Here is a 23,312-nt window from a genome sequence, read left to right as displayed (position 1 = left end):
CTTTCTATCGCATTGAGATTGCTGTAGCTGCTAGTCTGTTTATTTTATATTTATTTTATTTTTGTTTTCCTCCATTTACACTGTACGTAGATGACTAAGGTGGGTCCCTTAATAATTTTTTGTTATAATAATATCAATAAATCCAACCTTTCATTTCCATAATCAAAAGGTTATATTTTCATAATTAAATAAAATTAACCCGATTTTTATATTATATTAATTCCATAGTATTAATGATGTAAAAAAACCATTGATTCTTTTTACGTCGACGGTATCTTTGTATCAATTTTCACGTATTACGCTTATGTTTTTTTTTTTTTTTTATAAAGATTTCAGCATGCATCTACACCTTAATTAGTGCATTCACACACAAAATAGTAATAATAATAATAAATTGGATGCCTTCCACACTAGTAGATTATATACAATTATACCGTTTTTTATTGATAAAAGATGTGTTCTTTTAAGGCATTTATCATAATTATCCTATAACTATAAATTAATCTTTTGTTTGTATATAAAATCACAAATCAATCTCACAATTTTAGATTTTACTAGTATATTAGCCCGCATTCCACCGTGGGTTAATATCAATTTTTTAAAAAAATATTAAAAGTATGAAGAATTTTTTAAGTGTTATTAAATCTAACCAAGTTGGTTAATTTTAAAACTGCTTGACTCAATTCTTTAAAATAAATGATTTCATAGGTTCAAATATAATTTTGATAATTGATAAAAACATGATTTAGTATTTTAAAAAAAACTTTAAAATGATTTTTTTTAAAAAAATATATTGAGATGATTATAAATTAGATCTACCCCTCACGACTTAAGTCATAGATTCTATTGAGTTTAATAAAATTTTTATATTTTATATTTAATTATATGATAAAAATAAATACTCACAAAAATAAGCATGAATCTAAAAACAGATACTTGTTTGAGACAATTATCCTTAGAAAGTAAAGAAAAATTAATAATGCAATTCATTTCTCAACCAATCTAATATTAAATAAAAAAATAAAAAAATTAAATTAAAAATAATTAAAAGAAAAAAACATATTATATTATTGGGTAAACTTATCAAACCTATAAATGGGATAAGCTAAATTAGTACGCCAAACTTGTGAGCTAGGTTTTGGACACCACTAAAATTATGTTTTTTAATTTTTTTTATTTAACTACACAATAAAAAAAAAAGATAATTTCAAAATCAAATACCAACCCAATATGGAGATTTTTTTAGATCATAATAACCTTATAAAAGGTGAAATGAAATCAATTATAAAACTAAATTCTCAATTAATCTATTATCTAAAGATTAATACAATATCGAATGATGAATTATTATTATTCATATCATTATTATTATCATTACTAATATTGTCAATAAGTAATGTCATATTTGTTATCAGTAGTACTATCATTATCATCATCATTATTATTAGTAATGTAGGTGTTCAGGCCAGTTTGCCTACATTGCAACTAATCTCACGAGTCCTCAAGTTAACGATCATATAAGTCTCTAGTGGTCCTAAGGTTTGTGGAACTCGAACTGATGATTTTTAGAGAGCAAACCCATAACTTATCTATTTGAACCACACCCTTTAGAATTTGTTGTTATTATTATTAGTAGTAATACTACTACTAATACTACTACTCTATCACGATCACAATTATCATCAATTATTACTATACAACAACAACAAAAATAATAATAATTATTATTATTATAAATAAATTTGAAAAAAATATTATTACTATTAAAAAAAACTATAAATTTGATTTGAAAGTTAACATTAAAAATTGTTGTTGTTGTTATTGTTTTGTAATAGTAGTAATTATTATTATTATTACTATTACTGTTACTACTATCACAATCACAATTACTATTACTATTAACTATTTTTATTTTTATTTTATAAATATTATTAATATAATTAATAATGAATTTTAAAAAAATATTATTACTGTTAAAAAAAACCATTATTTGATTTGAATAGTAAAATTAAAAACTTTAAGAACTTAAAAAAAAAACCAAGGGAAAAAAAATAAAAAATCAAAGATAAAAGGACTAAATTGAAAAATATAATATACAAAAATTAGAATTGAAAGGCTAAATTGTAAATAAATAAAATTCAAACAAAAAAGAAAATGATCAAAATTAAAAATCAAAATAAAAAGGATATATTTTGAAACACCAACCAAAAATAGGGATGGATTTAGAAAGATTGAAAATATAAAAATAATAAAAAAATAAAAAAATAAAAACTAAAATGAAAAACAAAACATATAAGAAATTATAATTGAAAAATAAAATTAAAAAAAACTTTTATAAAAGGAATAAAGATGAAATAAAAAATTTAAAAATTAAAAACTAAAATTAAAAAATAACAAATAAAAATAATAATTATACATTTAATTATTAAAAAAACATAAGTAATCAATCACTTCAACAATCTAACTATTATTTTTCTATATATATCATACCATATAAAAAAAGATATAACTGTATATTTAATAAGATAATAGCTAATTAAATTTGATCACTGGATAATGATACACACGCTGTCTAAATGGTGTAAATGTCGCCCATTTGCTGGTTGTAAATTCCAAGGGAAACAAAATCAGGCAACTTGTGGAATACCTTAAAAACACTGGGCCACAAATAGAAAATCAAAATTTGAAATAATCCTCCGTCATCGTCTGTCTAGTGTCTACCCTCCACAGCACAGTGACAGTCACACAGCAAAGCATCTACACCTTCCACTCCCCTGCAAAGCAATTGTCTCTTCTCCCCAACGCAGAAGACCAAAAAAATGCTAACCCTAAACGTCGTCGCGCCTCCCTCCATGTAACTAATTAAAAAAAATCTTCCTTTCAAACCATCTGCTGATTTCCACTTCAAAAATTAGGGTTTTTGAAGCTAACCCTATTAATTCAAATTTTGCAGATTGCCAAAATTTTCAGCTCAACCATCTAAGCATCAATTCAATTATATCAACTACCGACTTGCAAATACAGGTGTGTTCTTACTTGTGCCCTAACTTTTCTCTTTTTATCCTGCTTTGAAATGATTTCGAATTGATAATATTTTATATTTTTTTTAGGGAGAAGAAAGCTTAAGGTTTCGAGACTCAGGTCTAACTTTTGGGAGTCCATAAGATCTGGGTAACATGAATTGGTTTATTTTTAATTAATTAATTTATCTTGTTTCACTATCTAATTGTGATTGTGTTATGTCCTAAACCAATCCTGGGAATATATTTCACTTTGATTCCGTATGGAATCCTGTATGTTTTGATTAGGAAAACGTGCTTGTTGTGTGAATTTATGATTGCTAATTGAAAGTTTTGGAGAGTAAAAGATTCAATGCTTATGGTGTCTTGTGAGGTTGTAGGCTACTGGGCATTGTGTGTTGGGTAAGTTTTTGGGCTTCTATAATTTGTCTACCGCACTAGTTAGTTTTATGTAATGGGGATGTTTTCATTTTTGTGTTTTATTGCAGGTTCTTGAAGGATAATTCGACGCAAGTTGTGGAATCACCCTCTACGCTCGAAGAAGTGGAAGAACTACAGCCTGAAGAGTTTGTTCTTGTGGAAAAGACTGAGGAAGATGGAGTGGTTGAGCAAATAATATTCTCTTCTGGTGGGGATGTTGATATTTATGATCTGCAGACCCTGTGTGATAAGGTAACTGTGTTTCTGGTTGATGCCATTTTGTGTCGCTATCTTCAACTCAATGAAAAACCAAATACCGGGCTCATATTCTGGCCAATGTCAAGAGGCGAAGATGATAGGAGATTTTGCTACAAAATGATTATCTCTGCAATGTCTGTAGCTGATCTTTTAACACAATTTATAAATTTACCCAGAAGAGTCTTTCTTGAATCTGGATTCTGACTTGCGAAAACCCAGAGTCTAAAATGATGCTATCATATTGGTTTAAAATAACAGAAGTAGTCCAGCTTTGAATGAATGGAAGATTGGGACAATCGATTCAATGAGCTATCATTGGTTGATTGCTGCTCACATCACACATTTGAAATCTGCATGCTTTCTTTCCAGTTTGAAGGATCACCAACTAATTAGTGGCAAAACATTTTTATGGTGTTATATACTTGTGAAATCCAAAATCAATAAAACAACTAAAATCATTGCTTAACAGGTGGGCTGGCCTAGAAGGCCACTGTCAAAATTAGATGCAGCTTTAAAAAATAGCTACATGGTAGCCACATTGCATTCTATACGGAAATCACCTGGATCGGGTACGTAGTAGATATATTGTCAGACATCCCATTTCATGTAATTGATCTTGTTAAGTTGAAGTTACGCTTATTTCCACATCTAAAATTATTTTGTAAACATCTTAGTGTACTTGGAGAAGTTATTTGACAGAGGGGAATGACCAAAAGAAGCTTATTGGCATGGCTCGTGCTACATCTGATCATGCCTTCAATGCTACAATCTGGGATGTTCTGGTTGATCCTAGCTATCAGGTATACTTCACGTTATTTTTTAATAGATAACTGTGCTGACTTGCTGATGCAGAGAATTAGAAATGCTATCTTCTGTTATGCAACAATATAAATCCATAGATGCATGCTTGGTGCAATTTTCTTCCATAATTGTCTGCATGAGGAGAATGAACCTTGAAATTTTAATACTTCTCTGCTTGCATTTTTCCTGGGATACATGATTACGGGAATAGTGATTTTATTACTTTTCTGCTTGCCTTTTTCTTGGGATACATGATATTAGGGATAGTGATGCGTCCTGCAGGAATTGTTGACTTTATAGTCACCTTAGGAAATATTTTGGTCGCAGAATGGGGAGAGAATAAGCCTTACCGATTGCTAGTCGTAGTGTGATCCTTTGGTTTGGCTACAAAATGACAGGCATTTGGAATGGATAGCAAGTATGACATAGCTGACTTCAGATTATGGTGGCTACAGCATTTTTCCAGATTTTCTTTTTCTTTGTCGTGGTTTATGACATGAAAAGGTTAAGTTTGTGGTTTATGACGTGAAAAGGTTAAGTTTGTGGTTTATGGCTCTGAAAAGGTTAAGTTCAGAGCATGGAAACAAAGCAATTTTGGACTTGGAATCATGTACTAATTGAATGAGCTCACTATTCATCTTCTAAAAGTGCATGTACCTATCAATTCCGATATTAAGAGATTCTTATAATTGGTTTTGATACTATGCCAGCTAACATCACTTCTTAAAATTGTTTTATATTTCATTCAGGGCCAAGGCCTTGGTAAGACACTTGTTGAAAAGATTATTAGAGCTCTTCTACAAAGGGACATTGGCAATATAACGCTATTTGCAGATAGTCAAGGTATAGCAATCTGTACAGTAAAAAGCTTTGTTGGTTCATTATACTGCATTCCTACCATAAAATCTGTCAGATCTTCTGGTACAGTTAGATGTTGGTGCCTCTCACCTGGATGTGGGGCTGGCGACTCATATTTTCCTGCATGTGCAACTGCAAAACATTTGATTATTTTGTCTTCCAGAAAGGGTCCAGGATTGATTGAGGGAATGTAGATTGTTTCTTATTTTGCACTGCTCACTTTGTTTCCATATTTAATTCAATCCTGTCCAATTGAACTCGTTTAAGCTTTGCTTCTCTTATAATATTAGTACCCTCAAAACCATGTTCTCTTTTGATTGGGATCAATTTTTTTGATCAGAGTTATAAATTTTGATTGTGGGATTTGAAATGGATTTATTTGATTGCCATTGCAGTAGTAGAGTTCTATCGGAATTTGGGATTTGAACCTGATCCTGAGGGCATTAAAGGTATGTTTTGGTACCCAAAGTACTAGTTCACTGGGGTGAGGACAGGCTTCTTTGTGCTTGAATGTAACTGATTCATCTTGCAAGATGCAATGGTACAAAGGACTTTAGAGAGGAAATCTACTTGTAACCACATCACATGTAACTGTAATTTGAAGCTTTCGCGATTGATTGTCATGTATGTCATGGAAATATGAGGCGGTTAACTTTCCACTGTTCAAGAACAGTTGATTTATTCCTACATCCTGTACTTTATTACCTTGCTTAAGATGACAACTTCTCCAATTTGCTGTTGTATTGTTTTGGCGTTCACTATCAGATACTGTAATCCGTCAAAGAACACTATTTGAGTGATCTCATATCAAATTGTCTTATTACAGCAACATTTATCTTATCTATAAAGTGGTTGATTTCATAGAAATTCAACTCCAAAACAAATGCCCTTGCATGGCGAGAGACAGGGACCGAATCATAAGACCATTTCTTTCATTTGATAATTTTTGGACTTTCATATTCCTGCTCTTTAAAGTTTTAGGTAATGTTTGGGAACATGGTGTTAAAAAATTTAATTTAATTTTGCTGAAATTTCTTTTTTTTTTGTGTGTTTTGGATTGTTTTGATGTTCTAATTTTAAAAATAATTTTTTTTAAAAAAATTATTTTGATATATTTAAACATAAAAAGTATTTTAAAAAATAATCATAATTATATTCCTAAAGATGCTATTAGTCTACTCAAGCCTTGGCATAATGTAATGTAAAACTGTTGATCTGGTAAATGATGTCGTCAGCGCTCCATGATAGGTGTGAGCATCTCTGATGGCTTGTTTCCGAACTTCACTGACTCGGTACAAATTCTCATAAAATTTTAGTTTCGGTTGTTTACATTGATGTATGATCTCTTCCATGCCACTATATTTATTTAGGAATTTGACGTGGTCCTTTTGACTTCACCGTTAAACGGGATTAAAATTTATCCACTAGCATGGCGAGGCGACATTTTTTGATGTCTCCTTTCACATATTGTTTAAAGCAACCCAGCCGGGAGGATTTAGTTGCTCGGAAATATATTAGAAAAGGGAGAAGGCTTACCGTTGGAGAAAGGTGCACAATTCATAATATATGGAGTTTGGATAAAAATATAGAAGAAGGGATAGCTACTGTATTATGTCCAGCAATAATATCGTGGTTTGCCCATCTTACCAATGGCTTCAAACCGTGATTCATGCAACATCTTGTCCAGAAATGAACGATGCAAGTGTCGTCTCGAGGCATTCAAAGGGACTCGTAGATATCTCATTGCTTGTAAATATAAAAGATCAAAAAGAAAGAAGGAAAAAAAGGTCCCTTTCGAAAGTTCAAAGGGGTTTGGGATGATACCAATTGTGACAGGGTCGGATTTTTGTCGAGATTTTCCGGTCCTCTGCGGCCTAACCATTTTTTTTTTTTTAACAGGAAACTATCCCAACCTTTATTAACCTATAATTGAGCCGCTCAAGAATAGATGGGGGTGTTATTCAGGTGGAAGAGGGGGGAAATTAATTGAAAATGAATGAGAAAAGAACAATAATTATAGAAAATTAAAATGGTCAGCTATGTTGTTTGGCGCCTTACAGTGGCTTGGGAGTTGCCTTGATCAGCAATAATTTTCTTTTTTTTAATGGCTATCTAACATCTTGACTATTTTGCAAATTCTATACGTAAGAATGACTCGACCACTCTTCTAGCCTGCTCTCTTCTTGCTTCTTATTATCTATCTCACAATCCCTTCACTGCATGAAGGTGAAGTTTCTTTACCATTTAGTAATTGGTAGTCTTTCTGATAACAGTAAGCTACGTTTATTTGTTTCATGGCAGCCTCTTGACTACCACCATGACAACTTGCTTCTTTCTCTGTGTTTCTTTCTTACACGCTGATCATATTGGTTTTGATTTCGACAGATGTTGAGGCTAAGGTTCTGTCTATTTGGAGTCATTATTGCTTTGTTGCAATGTTACTTTGCTATGCTTTCTTCAGCGCAGCTGACTCATCCATTGGAAGGTTCTCTCCTCTTTATCCATGAATAAACAGACACACTTACAAGCATGTGCATGGCTGATTATGTTCCTTGGTTTTGTTATTGTCACTGTGGAATGATTCTTTCCTGTGTGTTCCAGTCAGTGTTTTGCAAGCAGTCCGTCGGAGTCTCAAAGATACACAGGGCAATCTTAATGACTGGAAAAAAAATGATCCTTGTACATCGAACTGGACAGGAGTACTCTGCACCTGGGATAAAAATGATGGTTATTTTCACGTCAGAGAATTGTATGCTGATTTTATACTTTCATATCTATAATTTGCTGTTATCTTTATAGATTAAGGTTGATCAGATCAATCAGATCATGTATGTTCGTTCTGGCAGGCGTATGCTACATCTGAATCTCTCTGGAAAATTAGCTCCTCAACTCGGTCTTCTAACATATGTAAAAATATTGTGAGTCAGATCATATTAGCACACCATCAATTAATATCAAATGGTCATCTTTTATTTAATCATCATCCTTGTTACTGAAACTCTCAATCCTTTTGAATTTGCTTCTTTTTTGCAGGAATTTTATGTGGAACAATATAAGTGGTAGCATACCAAAAGAGATAGGGAATATGACTTCCTTGCAGCTTTTGTAAGTTGAAATATATCGAGTTACAAAACTGTCTACGTATAATTTGATGCAGCTTATAGCGAAAATAAAACTAGGATTTTCAAAATCTCAGGTTACAGATCAAATTATAAAAAAATCTAGAAAAAATTCTCTAATATTTTTATTTAATCTAAATAATAATATTAATCTTTATAAAATAAACTAGATATCTGTATTTATATTAATATTAAAATCAACAATATAATATGCTTATGTATGTTATATGGAAGATTAATAATAAATATAAGTATTATCATTAATTTTTTTCAGTACGAACCATATTTCTTCATCTTTAATTTATTATAGGTGCCTGCTAGAAACCTTAATCTCTTTTTTTAAATAGTTTAACTTCTTCATCTTTAGTTTATTATAGGTGTCTACTAGAAACCTCTACTTGAACAAGAAAACCATGGACATGTCTCCTTTTTCAAACAGTTTACCTTGTCTATGCTTGTTTGCTGCATGCTTATTTAATTTTGGCAGCAACTTCTTGTTTTCTCCCGACCTTCAGATGCGCACCTGTCACCTATTCAACTAAATTGTCTATTGACTTGCTAAATCTAGTAGCTTTAGATAGTGAGTGTAGATTGAGTTCATGATTTGAAGGCTTCATGTACATAATACAAAATAATGTCTTATAAGTAGCGCTATGCTTGAAACTGTTGTAAGCAAGTTCTGCATGAGCCAACGCAATTTCCCACTGTTTAGGCTTCTCTCCACCAATGCTATGAATCATATTGCTTAAAGTTCTGTTTAGAGATTCTGTTTGGCCATCAATTTGTGGATGAGCAGTTCTACTAAACTTCAAAGAGGAATTAAACATCTTTCATAAAGTTAGTCAAAAAAATAACTAAGAAACCTAATATCTCTATCAAATGTGATGAGTTTTGGAACACCATGGAACATCACTATCTCTCTAAAAAATAGCCTAGCCATATTGATTGCATCTGTAGTCTTCTTAAAAAGTATAAAATATGTCATTTTTGAACATCTATCCACAACAAAAACAAAATCAATTCCGCACTGAATTTATGATAGGCCTAACATAAAATTTATGGAAACATCTTTCTAAATATGTTCATGTATAGGTTGAAGCATATATAAATCAGTGTTTTGTGATTGCCCCTTAGCTGTTTAACATGTAAAATGACATTGAACAAAATTGTTTGCATCATGCTTGAGTTGAGACCAATAATACTTATCCTCTAAAACTAACACTGTTTTATTTCTTCCTCTACGAGCCCATTTAAACTTCCTCTTCTTTAAACATTCAGTGATTGGTGCCATAATATTACTGAAATTCTAAATAAATTTCCTATAGCCAAGCTATGAAAACTTCACACATCACTAACTGTTTTTGGCATAGGCCAATGACAAATTGCCTTTACTTTTTTCGTGTCAACTTTGACTCTATTAGTTTCTATTACAAAATCAAAGAATAACAACTTGTTGGTTATGAAACTCACTTCTTCAAATTCACATACAACTTATTTTTTAACAACACTTTTATAACATTTCTTAAGTGCTCAATATGATTTGTTTCATTATAACTAAACAAAACCTGATTAATCATCATCATGAATGTGCTTAGTGTATTTGTTAACTTGATAATCATGACTAACTACTCATACAACCTATATTTTATCTTTAAAGTTATTTTCCACTCATCTCTTGGTCAAATATTATTTTAAAAGTACTCCTTCCTCAAGTCAATATTTAAAAGTATTGTTACATCTCACAACTAATCTAGCATGTCATCTAATCGTGGAATTGAAAACCTATATCCTATAATGATTTTATTGATGGTGCAATTATCAATATATATACGCCAACTGCCATCCTTCTTCGGTGTCAATAAAGCAAGGACAACACATGGTTTTAAACTCTCTTGAATCATCCATTTCTTCAGCAATTAATGAACTCGAGTTTAAAGTAGAAAAATATAGGAAGGAACTATAAGTGGACTTCATAAAAATATAAAGTATAACATCACATATGAATTGTTACTTATTATACACGCACCATAAATTAAAAATTGAAGCTCATAGGTTAAAGACATTCTACTTCATGAATAAATTAGCTACAATATTGTACTCAAAGAATTTGTTTTATGAAGTGGAAGAGTTCAATTTTTAATAGATAATTTAAGGACATCATCATCTATTCTCTCTAATACTTCAACTGTTGTACTTAAATGAAATCCAAACCCAAAATAATCTTCCATAATATCTCTACAAGACTTGTTAGAAATTATCAGGTTCTCCATATCCTTGTTTGCAAGATCTTCATCGTATAAATCTTCTTCATCATCTCCATTAAGTTTGCATTGAACATACTTGTCATAAAAAAGTTCTTGGTCATATTGGCATTCAATCACATTGATCGATTTCTATCTCTTGGGTCGTGGTTATTTGTCTTGATATGACAAGGTCCCATGACCTTTATCAAGTCTATCTTCACCAACACCCTTCATATTGACAAATGATTATCTAGATGGAATTTTAGGAATAAGTTTAAGGTAAGGTCAACCTCAAGATAAGTCTCCAAGCAAGTTTTCCTCCTTTTTGTGATTCATATTTGTACTTCCCATCAACCAAATAAATCTTCTTCATAAGATGAATACCCATAATCATACCAGCTATAAGGATTTGCATGAAATGGTTTAATAACAATTTGCCATGGGTGTCATCCCTGATGCATGCCTCTCTTCTTCCCAGGTTCATGTTTGCTCGCAATCCAAATATTTTAAGCCTGTTTGCAAGGTCATTAAATTTGACATTGATTTCACCAAAGCTACTTTGCATTCGCTCCTCTAAAGTTGCTATCACTACTGAATGACGATCTAATTGGTTTCAAATAGCTTGCATCCTCTGATCACTGTTATGAAGATGGTTGCCACCAATTGCTCCCGATTCTCTTCACGGTTCGCCACTAAACTGGATATTGACTCACTCTAATACCACCTGATGCGGCACATAACAAAAATAAAACTATTGTTCTCAAGTTCTAGGTTATAGACCAAATTGCAGAGAAATCTAGAGAAAATTCTCTAGTATTTTTATTGAATTTAAATAACAGTATTGAACTCCATGAAATAAACTAGACAAACCTATTTATATTAGTACTAAAATCCTTTATAGGAAATAATTTTTATTTAAAATTTATCTAATTAATAGAATTTATCTAGCATTAGGATTTCTAAATAGTAAAATACTAATTAAATAAAAAATTCTAAAATAAATAAAAAACAAATAATTAAAATAGAAAAATAACAACATTATGCTCCAATCTGGTCATAAACTCCTGCATAATTGTTCTCCGTAATAGTTGCTGCACGTTATGTAAATTGCAAAATCAAGTGCCAAGAAACAAATTTCACTTTGCTAGTTGTTTGATTCTTGAAGAAGTAGACTTTCCATATTACTCTATGGTTGGGAGGAAGGAAGATAGAGGGCAATTTGGTGGAGAATAATCATTCTTTTTTTGTTTGGTTCTTTTGAAGGGGAGGGAGAGGAAAGGTTTAAGACAGTGTGAAAGAGAAATAGGTGGTCATTCTTGCCTTAGGTATTACATCCATCTTACCAAAACAGGTGACCAAGATTGGTCAAGCTTCTGCTTTGTGAAATTGGAAAGCAGGAGATATCCTTGTGGGTATGAGTAATGTAGACAAGGATCATTGCATGGCATGTAGTTACTATACCATTCTGTATTTGCAGGCTTTTGAGCGGAAACCAAATATCAGGTCCTTTGCCAGATGAGCTTGGTAATCTCCCCAACTTAGCCAAGTTTCAGCTGGACCTAAATCAAATATCAGGACCACTTCCCAGATCGTTTGCAAACTTGAGCACTGTCAAGCACTTGTAAGTGGCTTCTTCTTCAGGGACAAACTCTTCCCGGCCCTTCTTGCATGTTCTCATGGATATTGTTTTCTAATTGCAGTCATATGAACAACAACTTATTCAGTGGTCAGATTCCGCCAGAACTTGGGGCATTACCTCAACTCATACACTTGTAAGTTCCGTTACAACCTGCATATAATTCAATTGATTGCGTTTTTTCATGAAGCTGTCACTGTCAGTTCGAAGCAAATGAACCTAATTTTGCGTTCATGTTTCTTTTTTTTTTTTTGTCACTTGCTGTTGCCAACGTTTGCAGCCTGTTGGATAATAACAACTTGTCAGGCTATCTTCCACCAGAGCTTTCAAAGATGCCAAAGTTGACGGTTTTGTAAGTTCCATCTCATTCTATAATCTATCCTACAACAGTAGCGACTTTTTCTCCTATATCACTTTAGCAGTAAATCTGAAGATACTGAAAAAACATACATCGGAACCATGACAGTAATAGCCCTAAAACTACTGTCTTGCTTCCACGGCATATCAAACAAAAAGTTCCAATTTTATAGGCTGAAGAAGCAATTCTGGTAATGTTATCATTGAATACAATGAAATGGCTTTGGACGTATTAATACTGTTAACATGCCAATAGGTTCTCTAAAAGGCTTTAATTTCTGGTTTTCTGATCCTCTTTCTGAAGGGTTTTTTCACTTTGAATGGATTATGAAAATGAGTCGAAAATGTGCAGTTCTTTTAAATGTAGAAGGATGACTGACTCCAAATCTTTGCAGCCAACTTGATAACAACAACTTTAATGGAACGGAGATCCCAGAGTCTTATGGCAACATGTCTAAACTGTTGAAATTGTAAGCTCTTCTCCATACTTCAGCCTTTTACTTCATTCATGAAAAAGCATGCTGTAAAAATGTTATCTCAATGGTGAAAAAGCATATAGGGATCTGTCACACATGAATAGAGTTGCATTTAGTCTTTTTTTTGTTAATTTCTGATGTCCTTTTTAAGGAAAATGATCTTGCTTGCCTTTGTTGAACTGCAATTCTCTAAAACTGGTTCTTAATTAACACTCTCACATTGAGCTCTGCAGGAGTCTTAGGAACTGCAATTTGCAAGGATCTGTTCCCGATCTGAGTGGCTTACCACACCTTCTCTACTTGTAAGTCTTCAGGCAAAATTTGAGTATTTCGTTTAACCACCATTATTTCTTACAAATTCTTCAAGCATGTAGCTTTCCTCGTTACATGTGCTTGTATTTAATAGGTGACAGTAACAGTCATATTCTATGAACCACCTGCAATTGCCCTCCTTTTGAACTGGTTGTTATTCTTTATATGCAAATATTCATGACTAGGTAGAGTAGTTGTCTTAAAATAATGTTTTTTTTTTCAAATTAACTAGGATCTGTCTTAGAATGTTGATTTTTTTCTGATGTCTATTAATATTTTTTTTTTTTCAAATTAACTAGGATCTGTCTTAGAATGTTGATTTTTTTCTGATGTCTATTAATATTTTTTTTTTTCAGGGATCTAAGCTCAAATAAGCTAGTCGGAAGCATACCGACAAATAAGCTTTTGGTTAGGCCGCAGAGGACCGGAAAATCTCGACAAAAATCCGACCCTGTCACTGATAATATCACAACTATGTGAGTTACTGAAGTCCAAACTTGTGGAAGCTCCGGTGCTTTTCATCTCGAATTGTCTCTACACTGTGTATTATGCTTGTTGACGTGCATACAAAACTATATAAATGCTAGTATGCATCAACAGCAGAGGTTTTGCTGCTAAAATTATGAAATAGAACATAACCACAAGAACATTAGCATTTAATGAAATGCTACAATTTGCATATCTTACAATAGCGTCAGTGGAAGTTCAAAAAATAAATAGCAACAAAAGAAAAGATAATTCAACTGGTTTGAGACTAGCGCACAATGTATGAATGGGATTGTACACGATGAAAGTGGGTATGATCCAAATCCCATGTGGTGAAACCAGAAACAAACCACCAGATTTGTCTTCAACTCTAGAATGATGTTGTTATATAGTATATAACATTATATATTCATTCATTCGAGTATTCATGTGAAATTCAAAATCCTCGCTGCTGCGGTTAATATAGCGATCCTTGTTCTTTCTGACATGACAAAGTAATTCACAACGTTTTTTTAATATTGCAGCAATTTATCCAACAATATGCTCACTGGACCAATCCCTTCAAATTTCTCGGGCTTTCCTCATCTCCAAAAACTGTAAGACCTCTCTGCAATTATTTGTGCACTTTCTGTTATTTTACTGCTACACACTATGCTAGCGTGGTTAAAATAATCGTATATTATGAAGCTCTTTGATTTTATAGTTGATGGATGGTACCAGTTTATAATTAAGATTATATTTTATTGCAGGTTGCTTGCGAACAACAATTTGAGTGGTGAAGCTCCCACTAACATTTGGCAGAGTTTGACTCTTGGGTCATTTGCAAAACTTACCTTGTAAGGCTTAATTACAGAAAGCAACCTTTTCTGACTGAATTTTTCAGTCTATCTTTTCTTAATTATTGCCATGTCATATCCTTCGTTGTATCAATTTCTATTGTTTTAGGGGTAAATTGAGTCAGGCACAGTGAACTTCTTGGCCATCCTCCTTCTGTATCTTCCGCCTAAACTTGTTATACTGTGCATTACTTGCAGGGATTTCCGTAACAATTCACTTACGAATATTTCAGGCATTATAAATCCTCCAGCAAACGTTAGCATCAAGTGAGATTTGTTTTACTATATAACATATTCACTTTCTGGCAGATACATTTCTTTTTAATCTTAATAATGTCACTGCATCCGGGCTCTTTTATGCTTGTTTTTAATTTCTGATGCATAGCCTTGTTTTTATTTTCGATAATATTTTATTTAATCTAAATGAGATAAAGACCATGTCTTGGTCGTTTGATTGTTAAGTCCTTTTGCCAATTATGATTAGATGTTTCCTTAGCTCCCAAGCAGTCCCTCCTTGTCTCACTGCTTCAACTCATTGAACCATGTTGTTTCATCACATAACTCCATTCACAATTAGTGGTTGCACTGTGCTGAACTATCTTGTACAAAACCTTGTATCATTATCGTGCAAGGAACCCAGTCCGCAGAAACTAGTTATAACATTGTAAGTTTCATGCCTTGGATTTTTTGAAATTAGATTTGGATTTCAGAAATTATATGATGTTTTGCATTGCTGAAACATGCAAATTCTTGCTTGTTACCTTCTCTAATATATAGAATCATCATTTCTGCACTGTGCCTGCTGTTATGTGCATGAATAACTTTCCCTTTGCCTTCCCCTTTTCCCAGCCCCCATTCTCATAGTAATCATGTAATTTTTTTTTCTTCCTACTTAATCAAGTTATATAATTTCTATATATAATATAGTCAGTCACGTACAAATTATATTTATTTTAGTATCCCTGAATCACATGCTTTTAGAATTTAGTTTTAATATTTCTTTCACTAGACTATGTTGCTACAATGACTTCAGTTACCGTTGTGAAGTGTTCCGAGAGAGTTTCTTGCATATATAATACTGGAAATAATGTTGATCTAAATTTAGTGTAGCAAATAGTTTTAAGAGTTTTAATAACTGGATATCTAGGCTTCAAGGCAATCCTGTCTGTCAAAGAGCAAATGAGCTAAACATACTCCCGTTTTGTGGAGTCCCAACTGGAGATACTGAGGCTCCTGGAAGCTCAAATGAGTTCCCTGAAGGCTGCAAAACTCAATCTTGTCCCTTCAGTGATAATTTTGAATACGTCCCAGAATCTCCTGCTCCCTGCTTCTGTGCTGCACCACTAGGCATTGGATTACGCTTGAGAAGTCCCAGCATATCAGATTTTCAACCATATAAATTCCCATTTGAGCTTTGGATAACCGACTATCTTGGCATGAACCCTTACCAACTCGTGATTGACTCATTCATGTGGGAAGAAGGTCCCCGGCTGAGGATGTATTTGAAAATCTTTCCTTCATTTAGTAATGATACTTATACATTCAACAAAAGCGAGATTCTACAGCTCATGGACGAGTTTGCTACATTTTCCATTCCCGGCGATGAAACCTTTGGCCCGTATGATCTACTTAATTTCACGCTCCTTGGACCTTACAAAAATGGTATGTCTCTGGAGCTACATGTTTTTCAATTCAAACATCAATTTTGTATCTACATTGTATGATAAAGTGAAACTGCAGTAAGTTATTAGTAGTGAGTCTAGTGACTAGAATTGTTGCATCTTCCTCCATTTCTATTCTACAAACTAGTTCGTTATTTGATCAAATGCATGGCCCAAGAAATACCGGGGGAGGTGTGGGGCTTTTTCTTTCATGACAAATCATATACAGCGAACTTACTGCTTTCATTGTTTTGAAAATGTCAGTGATTCTCAAGGTTCCGAAATCAGGAATGAGCAGAGGTGCCCTTATTGGAATTGTGTTAGGATCCATTTTCCTCATAGTTGCTCTATCTTTGGTCATTGCATTCATTTTCTATAAAAAGCACAAGAGATTCTATCGTCAAGTTTTCAAGAAAAAGTCAAGTAAGCCATTATCTCGTTATGACATTTGCTCCCCCCAACTTGTCTCCATCAAAAAGTATTGATGCTATTTTTTTTTCCATGCAGCTCAAAAACTTCCATTTAAAACTGAAAGTGTGAGAGAGTTCAGTTTTCTAGTACTTGAAACGGCAACAAATGGTTTTCATAACTCTATGCAAGTTGGGCAAGGAGGCTATGGAAAGGTGTATAAAGGAGTTTTAGCTGATGGTACAATAGTGGCCATCAAGCGTGCACATGAAGGATCTTTGCAGGGTCAGAAAGAGTTCTTCACCGAAATTGAACTCTTGTCACGCTTGCATCATCGCAACTTGGTGCCATTGGTTGGGTATTGTGTTGAACAAGGCGAACAGGTACGTTGTGGGTAACAATATCTGTCATCTATGACTTCTTGTGATATGATATTGAGATAACAGCTTCCGACTGAGAGTCATTTTAGCTTCCCAACAGTTGAATGCTGTTGTAAACATCCTAATCAGCATGCGTTAAAAATTTCGTTCTAGGCCCTTTGTGCTTTCTCTTCGTTTCTTTCGAAAATTCTGGCAGTATCTTGTCAAAATTGAGTGCCATAATGCCCATCATCTACTTCAAAATCAACAACTTATCATCTTGTGTTTTGTGTATGTCGCAGATGCTAGTGTATGAATTCATGCCTAATGGTTCTGTTGGACACCTCCTCTCTGGTAAACATTTTGTATTGTGTGACTTGGGATTAGATTCTTCTTCTTGTTTTCTTTTTCCAAACATTTTCAAGAAAATTTTGTGGATTTGTATGCAGAAGATTATACTGAAGCCTCATTTTCTTTTCTGATTTTTTCCCTTCATTCTCTTCTAATTAGTCATTTATCTACACAAGGAAATCAAAAAATTTGAAAGAGAATAGGAAGCAGTGTCAGCTATAGCATTAGCAGGAGGAGGATGAGCACTAAATAAGGCTTCGAAGTTGCTAGCTAGATGTCACTTTAGGGGCGTAACATGATTCTCATCTTAGATTTCAGCCATCGAGGCAGATCATAGGAAGGGCTCCAGGACCATAATTAATAATTGTTCTTCTGCTATGTCATCATCTTTGTTTGTTTTAAAAAGGAGGGGGTGGGGGGGACAAAATCCATGGTGTAGAAGCTCGATTATTTCTTCTTGTATATAATCATATTTGACATTGTTGATGTGTGATATGACAGGTAAATTCAAAAGACCTGCAAGTTTTTCTATGAGGATGAATATTGCATTGGGTTCAGCCAAGGGTATACTCTACCTTCATACTGAAGCTGAGCCACCTATCATCCATCGAGATATCAAAGCAAACAACATATTACTGGACTTCAAGTTTACTGCAAAAGTTTCAGATTTCGGAATTTCGAAGCTTGCACCAGTACAAGATTGCGAAGGCGGTGCGTCTCATATATCCACAATTGTGAAAGGCACACCGGTATGTAGCATTCTATAACATGATCAATTTGAGTTGTGGATTATGAAACTCTCTTCAGAGGATGTTATAACCTTTACCTGTAATTTCAATACTATAGACATTTAAGATCATCACTATAACGCATTTTTTCAGTGTACAAGAAATCACACATTTTATACTTTACAATGTCCCAGTGTCTTGGAAATTTCTATAATGACGAGGTAATGACTGAAGCTTAGTCTAATATCATGATATAACATGTCCCTTTCAGCATTGGTACATCAATCTTGTGAAATCAAATCCATGTTATGAAAGTTACATAAAAATTTGAATAGTTAACCAATGGCCTCTTCTCCAAAGGGTACCTTTTCCTAGCAATATACCCAACCTTTTGGTAAAAAGCAAGTTTGGGTAGCAATCAGATCTTTCTTCTACATGATATATTTATCTGACGTGGGAATGCACTGAACTCACTTGAACCTGAACTCCATGCAGGGATACCTCGATCCAGAATATTTTCTGACCAACAAGTTGACAGACAAGAGTGATGTTTATAGCCTTGGAGTAGTATTTCTTGAACTCTTGACAGGGATGGAGCCTATATCTCATGGAAAATATATCGTTCGAGAGGTACTTAATGGTTCATCATAAATACCATAACTTAAACAACTGCTTATTGTTTTTCAACTGTGCAAATTTCATTCAGGATAAAATTGAGCAGGATTAATAGTGGATATCAACATTGTAGTATTTATCAATTCTTGTTGCATGAACCTCTGACCGGCATTAAATCTGTTTCTATCAGTAACTGTAGAAGCTTCAGAGTTATTTTCACACTATAACCTGGGATTCTTTCAATAATTCAATTGTGTTTGCCAGTTCCCCTGTATAGTCTTATAAAAAATTGGAACTATCTGGACATTACTGTTAATTTTAGACTCGGATGAAGATCTTTGCGTCTATTTCTCAGCTAAAATAGTTTTCTTATGCTCAATCACCAACATCATAGGGTAGATTATCAATCATGCTATGATATGATACCTTAAACATACAACCAATTTCCTTAACTACTTCAGGTTTATTCCTTGTTTGCACCATAGAACTAGAAGTTTGCAGTGGAGCACAAACAAAGTGTTTTTGATAGGACACTAAAAACATGCAGAGAGGATTCCCATGCTGAAGTTGCACCCTTCTTTATCAGAATCTAATGTTGTTGCCTCTTCTATTTGTCAACGACAGATTAACGCAGCATGTCAATCTGGGATAATGTTCTCCATCGTAGACCAAAAAATGGGTCCTTATCCCTCCGATTGTGTCAAGAAATTCATGGCATTGGCCCTAAAGTGCTGTCATGATGAGCCTGCTCAACGACAATCAATGTTGGAAGTGGTTCGCGAGTTGGAGAATATATCCTCTATGCTGCAAGAATCTGGCCCCATTTCATCAGAGCTTGAGACATCTGGAATGTCAGGGGCGGATTCGCCAGCTCTCTTTACTACAGGCAAACCTACTGCCTCCTCCGGTTTCCTTGGAAGTGATCTAGTCAGTGGTGTATTTCCCGTTATCAGGCCTCGCTGATTGATTATGTGAAAACGGGAAGTCCCCATGTATCTGTGTATATTCTGGTGAGTCTATTCATCTGGTGCTCGACATGTGTGTCTCAAAATGGAGTTTACTGCCATAAATTACATAACTTCGCAAGTATTGAACCGAACAAAACTTTCCATTTTACACCAATTAGCTACAAAATGTAAACGTATAAGGCATCTCAATTAGTTTTTTTTTTTTTTAATGTATCATATGCTTTCTTTGATGTGGGACATGAATACAAAGATGCCAGATTTCTGTTTTCCACACACACAAGAAGGGAAAGAACCGATCAGTCTATGAACAACTGAATCACTTGGTTGATGAATGAAAGAGCAAGTTCATTATCATACATATCCAATTTGAAATGCCAAAACCAAATAATGTAATTTGTGTTAATAGTTCCGAGAATTTTTTTTTTAATGATTACTAGCTATCACAACCACTAAGTGGTGTACTACGCATCCTAGTGGGCTAGACTAAATTTATTTTCAGTAAAACAAAATTCAGGAAAATGCTGTTTTTTTTTTAAGAATAAGAGAAATTTAATAATCTTGATTAATTTGATAATATAATAAAAAAAATTAGATGATAATGGCAACAACAAATAAGTTTTTTTTTTAAAAAATATTGCCCCGAGCAAGGTTGGACTAATACGTGAAACCCGTAACCTAACATATGAGATCGAGATAATTTTATTGAAAAACAGTATAAAAAAATCAATTGTAAAAAAGAATATGAAAAAAAAATCCAACTCAATCCACTCAAATCTTTCAAACCCATGACCTGAAAGATTAACAAAATCCCAATCAATAAAATGATGAAGGATGAAATAAAAAATTAAAGTTCCAATAAAAAAATTAAAACAAAACAAATAACAATTAAAAGAATAAAAATCAAATTTAACAGAAATAAACTAAACTAAAATATTGCGGGATGCAATTGAAAAAACAATTGAATTAAGAGAATGATATAAAATATTGAGAGATGCAATTGAAAATATAATTTAATTAAGAGAACAATTAAAAATAAAAAAATAAAATCAAAAAAATGGGGATCAGATTTGAAAGGTAAGAAAACCAAAGGAGGATTAAATTTAAAAAAGAATTCCAATTCCATGGATAATCTAAAATAAAATAAATAACAATTAAAAAAACATGGATCAAATTAAAAAAAATAAATAAATTGAAAAGTTGCTTTGAAAATATGTATGATTTGGCTCTAGAACCAAATAGGAGAGAGGAGAGAAGGATGAGAAAAAAAAAAGTTACCGATGCAAAACCCAACATATTTTTTTTTAAGACTTATGTCATGACCCATTAGAATCTAAGCCTAAGAACAACCTAAGAACCCAACCCAACCTATATATTTAAAGAAAAGGTTCATGGAAGAATTTGTTCTCTAAAAATAACAAGGAATTTAACTCTATTTAAACTTAAGTTTTTGAGTTTTAAGAAGGGTTACAAAAGAAAGTATCACGACTTTGTTTTCTGTTGTTTTTTATCGGGGATTTGATATTTAGTGGATTAAAAAAGTGTTTTAGGACTTTTATGAGTTTTAATATATTGATGATTTAAGAGGTTTAATTAATATTTTAGTATTAGTTTGGCCTAAAATCGTTTTATATGAAGTTTGGAATTTTTAGTTTTTAAGAATATGTAGAATTTTAAAAGATTAGCAAATTAAGATTATAGAATCTTGATCAACCGATCAATTTCAGCCAACCAGTTGGCTTAATGGTGCTAGTTGGCTGGTTAGTATGAATCGACTAACCAGTTGGCTTATGGTGGTGGTTAACTGGTTGACCAAGTAGTAGGGTTTGATTGGTTCTAATAAATTCAATTACCTTGAGATATGTTTAAAATGATTAGGTGGATCTATTTTAGCTTTATATTTATGTTTTGGTCTCAAATCTTAGAGTTATAGCCTTCTATGTTATCTACTTCAAGTTGTTTTTTAGTTTTTTTCATATCCATTATAGATTTTGTTTACATTTCTCCTAGTGCTTATTAATAGTTTTCAGTTCTATATCTGTTTATCTTTATTTTTTGAGTGAGATAATTTTTAATATGCATATAATATAAATAATATATATATGTTGATTATAGGATGAGTACAATTAGTAACTTCTTGAACACACACACACACATATACACACACATTAAGCATAATAATATATGGTAATAAAATACATGTAAAATATCAGACAAAACCATTGACTAATATAATAGATAAAACCTTAAGGTTTTGATAACATATGAAGTTTGTGGCTTCGATCACTATAGGAAGATTAGTCGTCACATACTTATGTCCTTTTTACTAGCTAGATATACAAAATACTATATATAAATTAACTACTTTTTGTTAGCATGAAGTTACCGACAAGTATTTTGATTTCAAGACATTACATATACTTATATGAATATCAAAGCAAATGAATGTCATATTAAATATAATTTAATTCAATAAAATGCTAGTGTGAAATCAAGAATGAATGAATACTTAGAAAATAAATCAACATATATCTAATATACATTTCATTACCCCCCCCCCCCCCCCCCCACACACACTTTTATATATATATATATAAGTGTATGTGTTTAAATGTTATTCTCTCACTGAATTGATTAATCTCACCCCTCTATTTTAATATTATTTTAGGTTTTTAGCTTTTATTAGAAGATTGATCTTTAATTAAGAGTTCCCATTATTTTATTTGTTGGTATGTCTTACTTGCTTTCGTAAGACTTTTTCCCATTATTTTATTTGTTGGTATGTCTTACTTGCTTTCGTAAGACTTTTTTTTTTTTATTTGATGTTTTAGATGCTCTATTATTACATTGTTTTCATTAAAGTTTAGATTTTTATTTCAAAGATTGGATTCTGTTCAATGTAATAAATATTTTGAATTATAAATTGTTTTATTGGTTTTAAGGAATATTTGAAAGATTATTAAATGTTGCATTAATTTTAAATATTTTAGTTTTATGATATTTATGTTTTGGAGCTTAGTGTGAGTAAGGTATCCCATAACACTACTCCTATATTACCAATCATGAATTTGAGATTCAAATCGTGATATTTTTTTTCCACATGCATTGCATAGGAATGGAGGCGACGTCATGAGGATAAAAATATCATCATAGAAATCAAAGTTTGGTTATCGAGCAGCATTGTACGCGTATTTCACATATCATCATATCATAGGAGAAGACACATGCAACTATCTTTTTCAAATTAAATAATATTGTATTTATGAAAAATATTAAACAACTTTAATAACATAAAAAAATAAAAAATAAAAAGATAAAAACACCTATTGACCCAAGTCAAACACAATTCTAATTCAAGGGCAGTGTGGCAATTTTATTATGTAACTAAAATGAAAAAAGTCAA

The 23,312-nt window shown here is 32.6% G+C and overlaps 2 protein-coding genes across 4 annotated transcripts; both read left to right on the top strand.

The window, feature by feature from the left end:
• Positions 1-2,671: 2,671 nt before the first annotated feature.
• Positions 2,672-6,197, top strand: NSI (nuclear shuttle interacting). 3 transcript variants are annotated; one of them, XM_011003347.1, is made up of 8 exons: positions 2,672-2,854; positions 2,954-3,024; positions 3,111-3,141; positions 3,509-3,692; positions 4,168-4,267; positions 4,398-4,498; positions 5,249-5,342; positions 5,753-6,197. In XM_011003347.1, exons 1-8 carry the CDS (start codon positions 2,820-2,822, stop codon positions 5,830-5,832), a joined length of 696 nt encoding a protein of 231 aa, XP_011001649.1. In that variant the 5' UTR covers positions 2,672-2,819; the 3' UTR covers positions 5,833-6,197. The 3 variants fall into 3 exon arrangements, with proteins under 3 accessions (XP_011001649.1, XP_011001650.1, XP_011001648.1); XM_011003348.1 differs by having other exon boundaries at positions 3,111-3,422; XM_011003346.1 differs by having other exon boundaries at positions 2,673-2,854; positions 3,111-3,171.
• Positions 6,198-7,324: 1,127 nt separating this feature from the next.
• On the top strand, positions 7,325-20,161 carry LOC105108866 (probable LRR receptor-like serine/threonine-protein kinase At5g37450). The gene is made up of 22 exons (XM_011003345.1): positions 7,325-7,629; positions 7,743-7,842; positions 7,959-8,106; positions 8,204-8,275; positions 8,391-8,462; positions 12,197-12,340; positions 12,420-12,491; positions 12,636-12,707; positions 13,108-13,182; positions 13,422-13,490; positions 13,857-13,906; positions 13,958-13,976; positions 14,511-14,582; positions 14,736-14,822; positions 15,021-15,089; positions 15,970-16,484; positions 16,748-16,906; positions 16,991-17,274; positions 17,553-17,604; positions 18,103-18,350; positions 18,825-18,959; positions 19,569-20,161. Exons 2-22 carry the CDS (start codon positions 7,743-7,745, stop codon positions 19,905-19,907), a joined length of 2,853 nt encoding a protein of 950 aa, XP_011001647.1. The 5' UTR covers positions 7,325-7,629; the 3' UTR covers positions 19,908-20,161.
• The last annotated feature ends 3,151 nt before the right edge of the window (positions 20,162-23,312 follow it).

This window comes from Populus euphratica, unplaced genomic scaffold (genome assembly GCF_000495115.2).
Source record: "Populus euphratica unplaced genomic scaffold, PopEup_1.0 scaffold230.1, whole genome shotgun sequence".
NCBI lineage: Eukaryota > Viridiplantae > Streptophyta > Magnoliopsida > Malpighiales > Salicaceae > Populus > Populus euphratica.
This window is presented reverse-complemented; position numbering and strand designations above follow the sequence as displayed.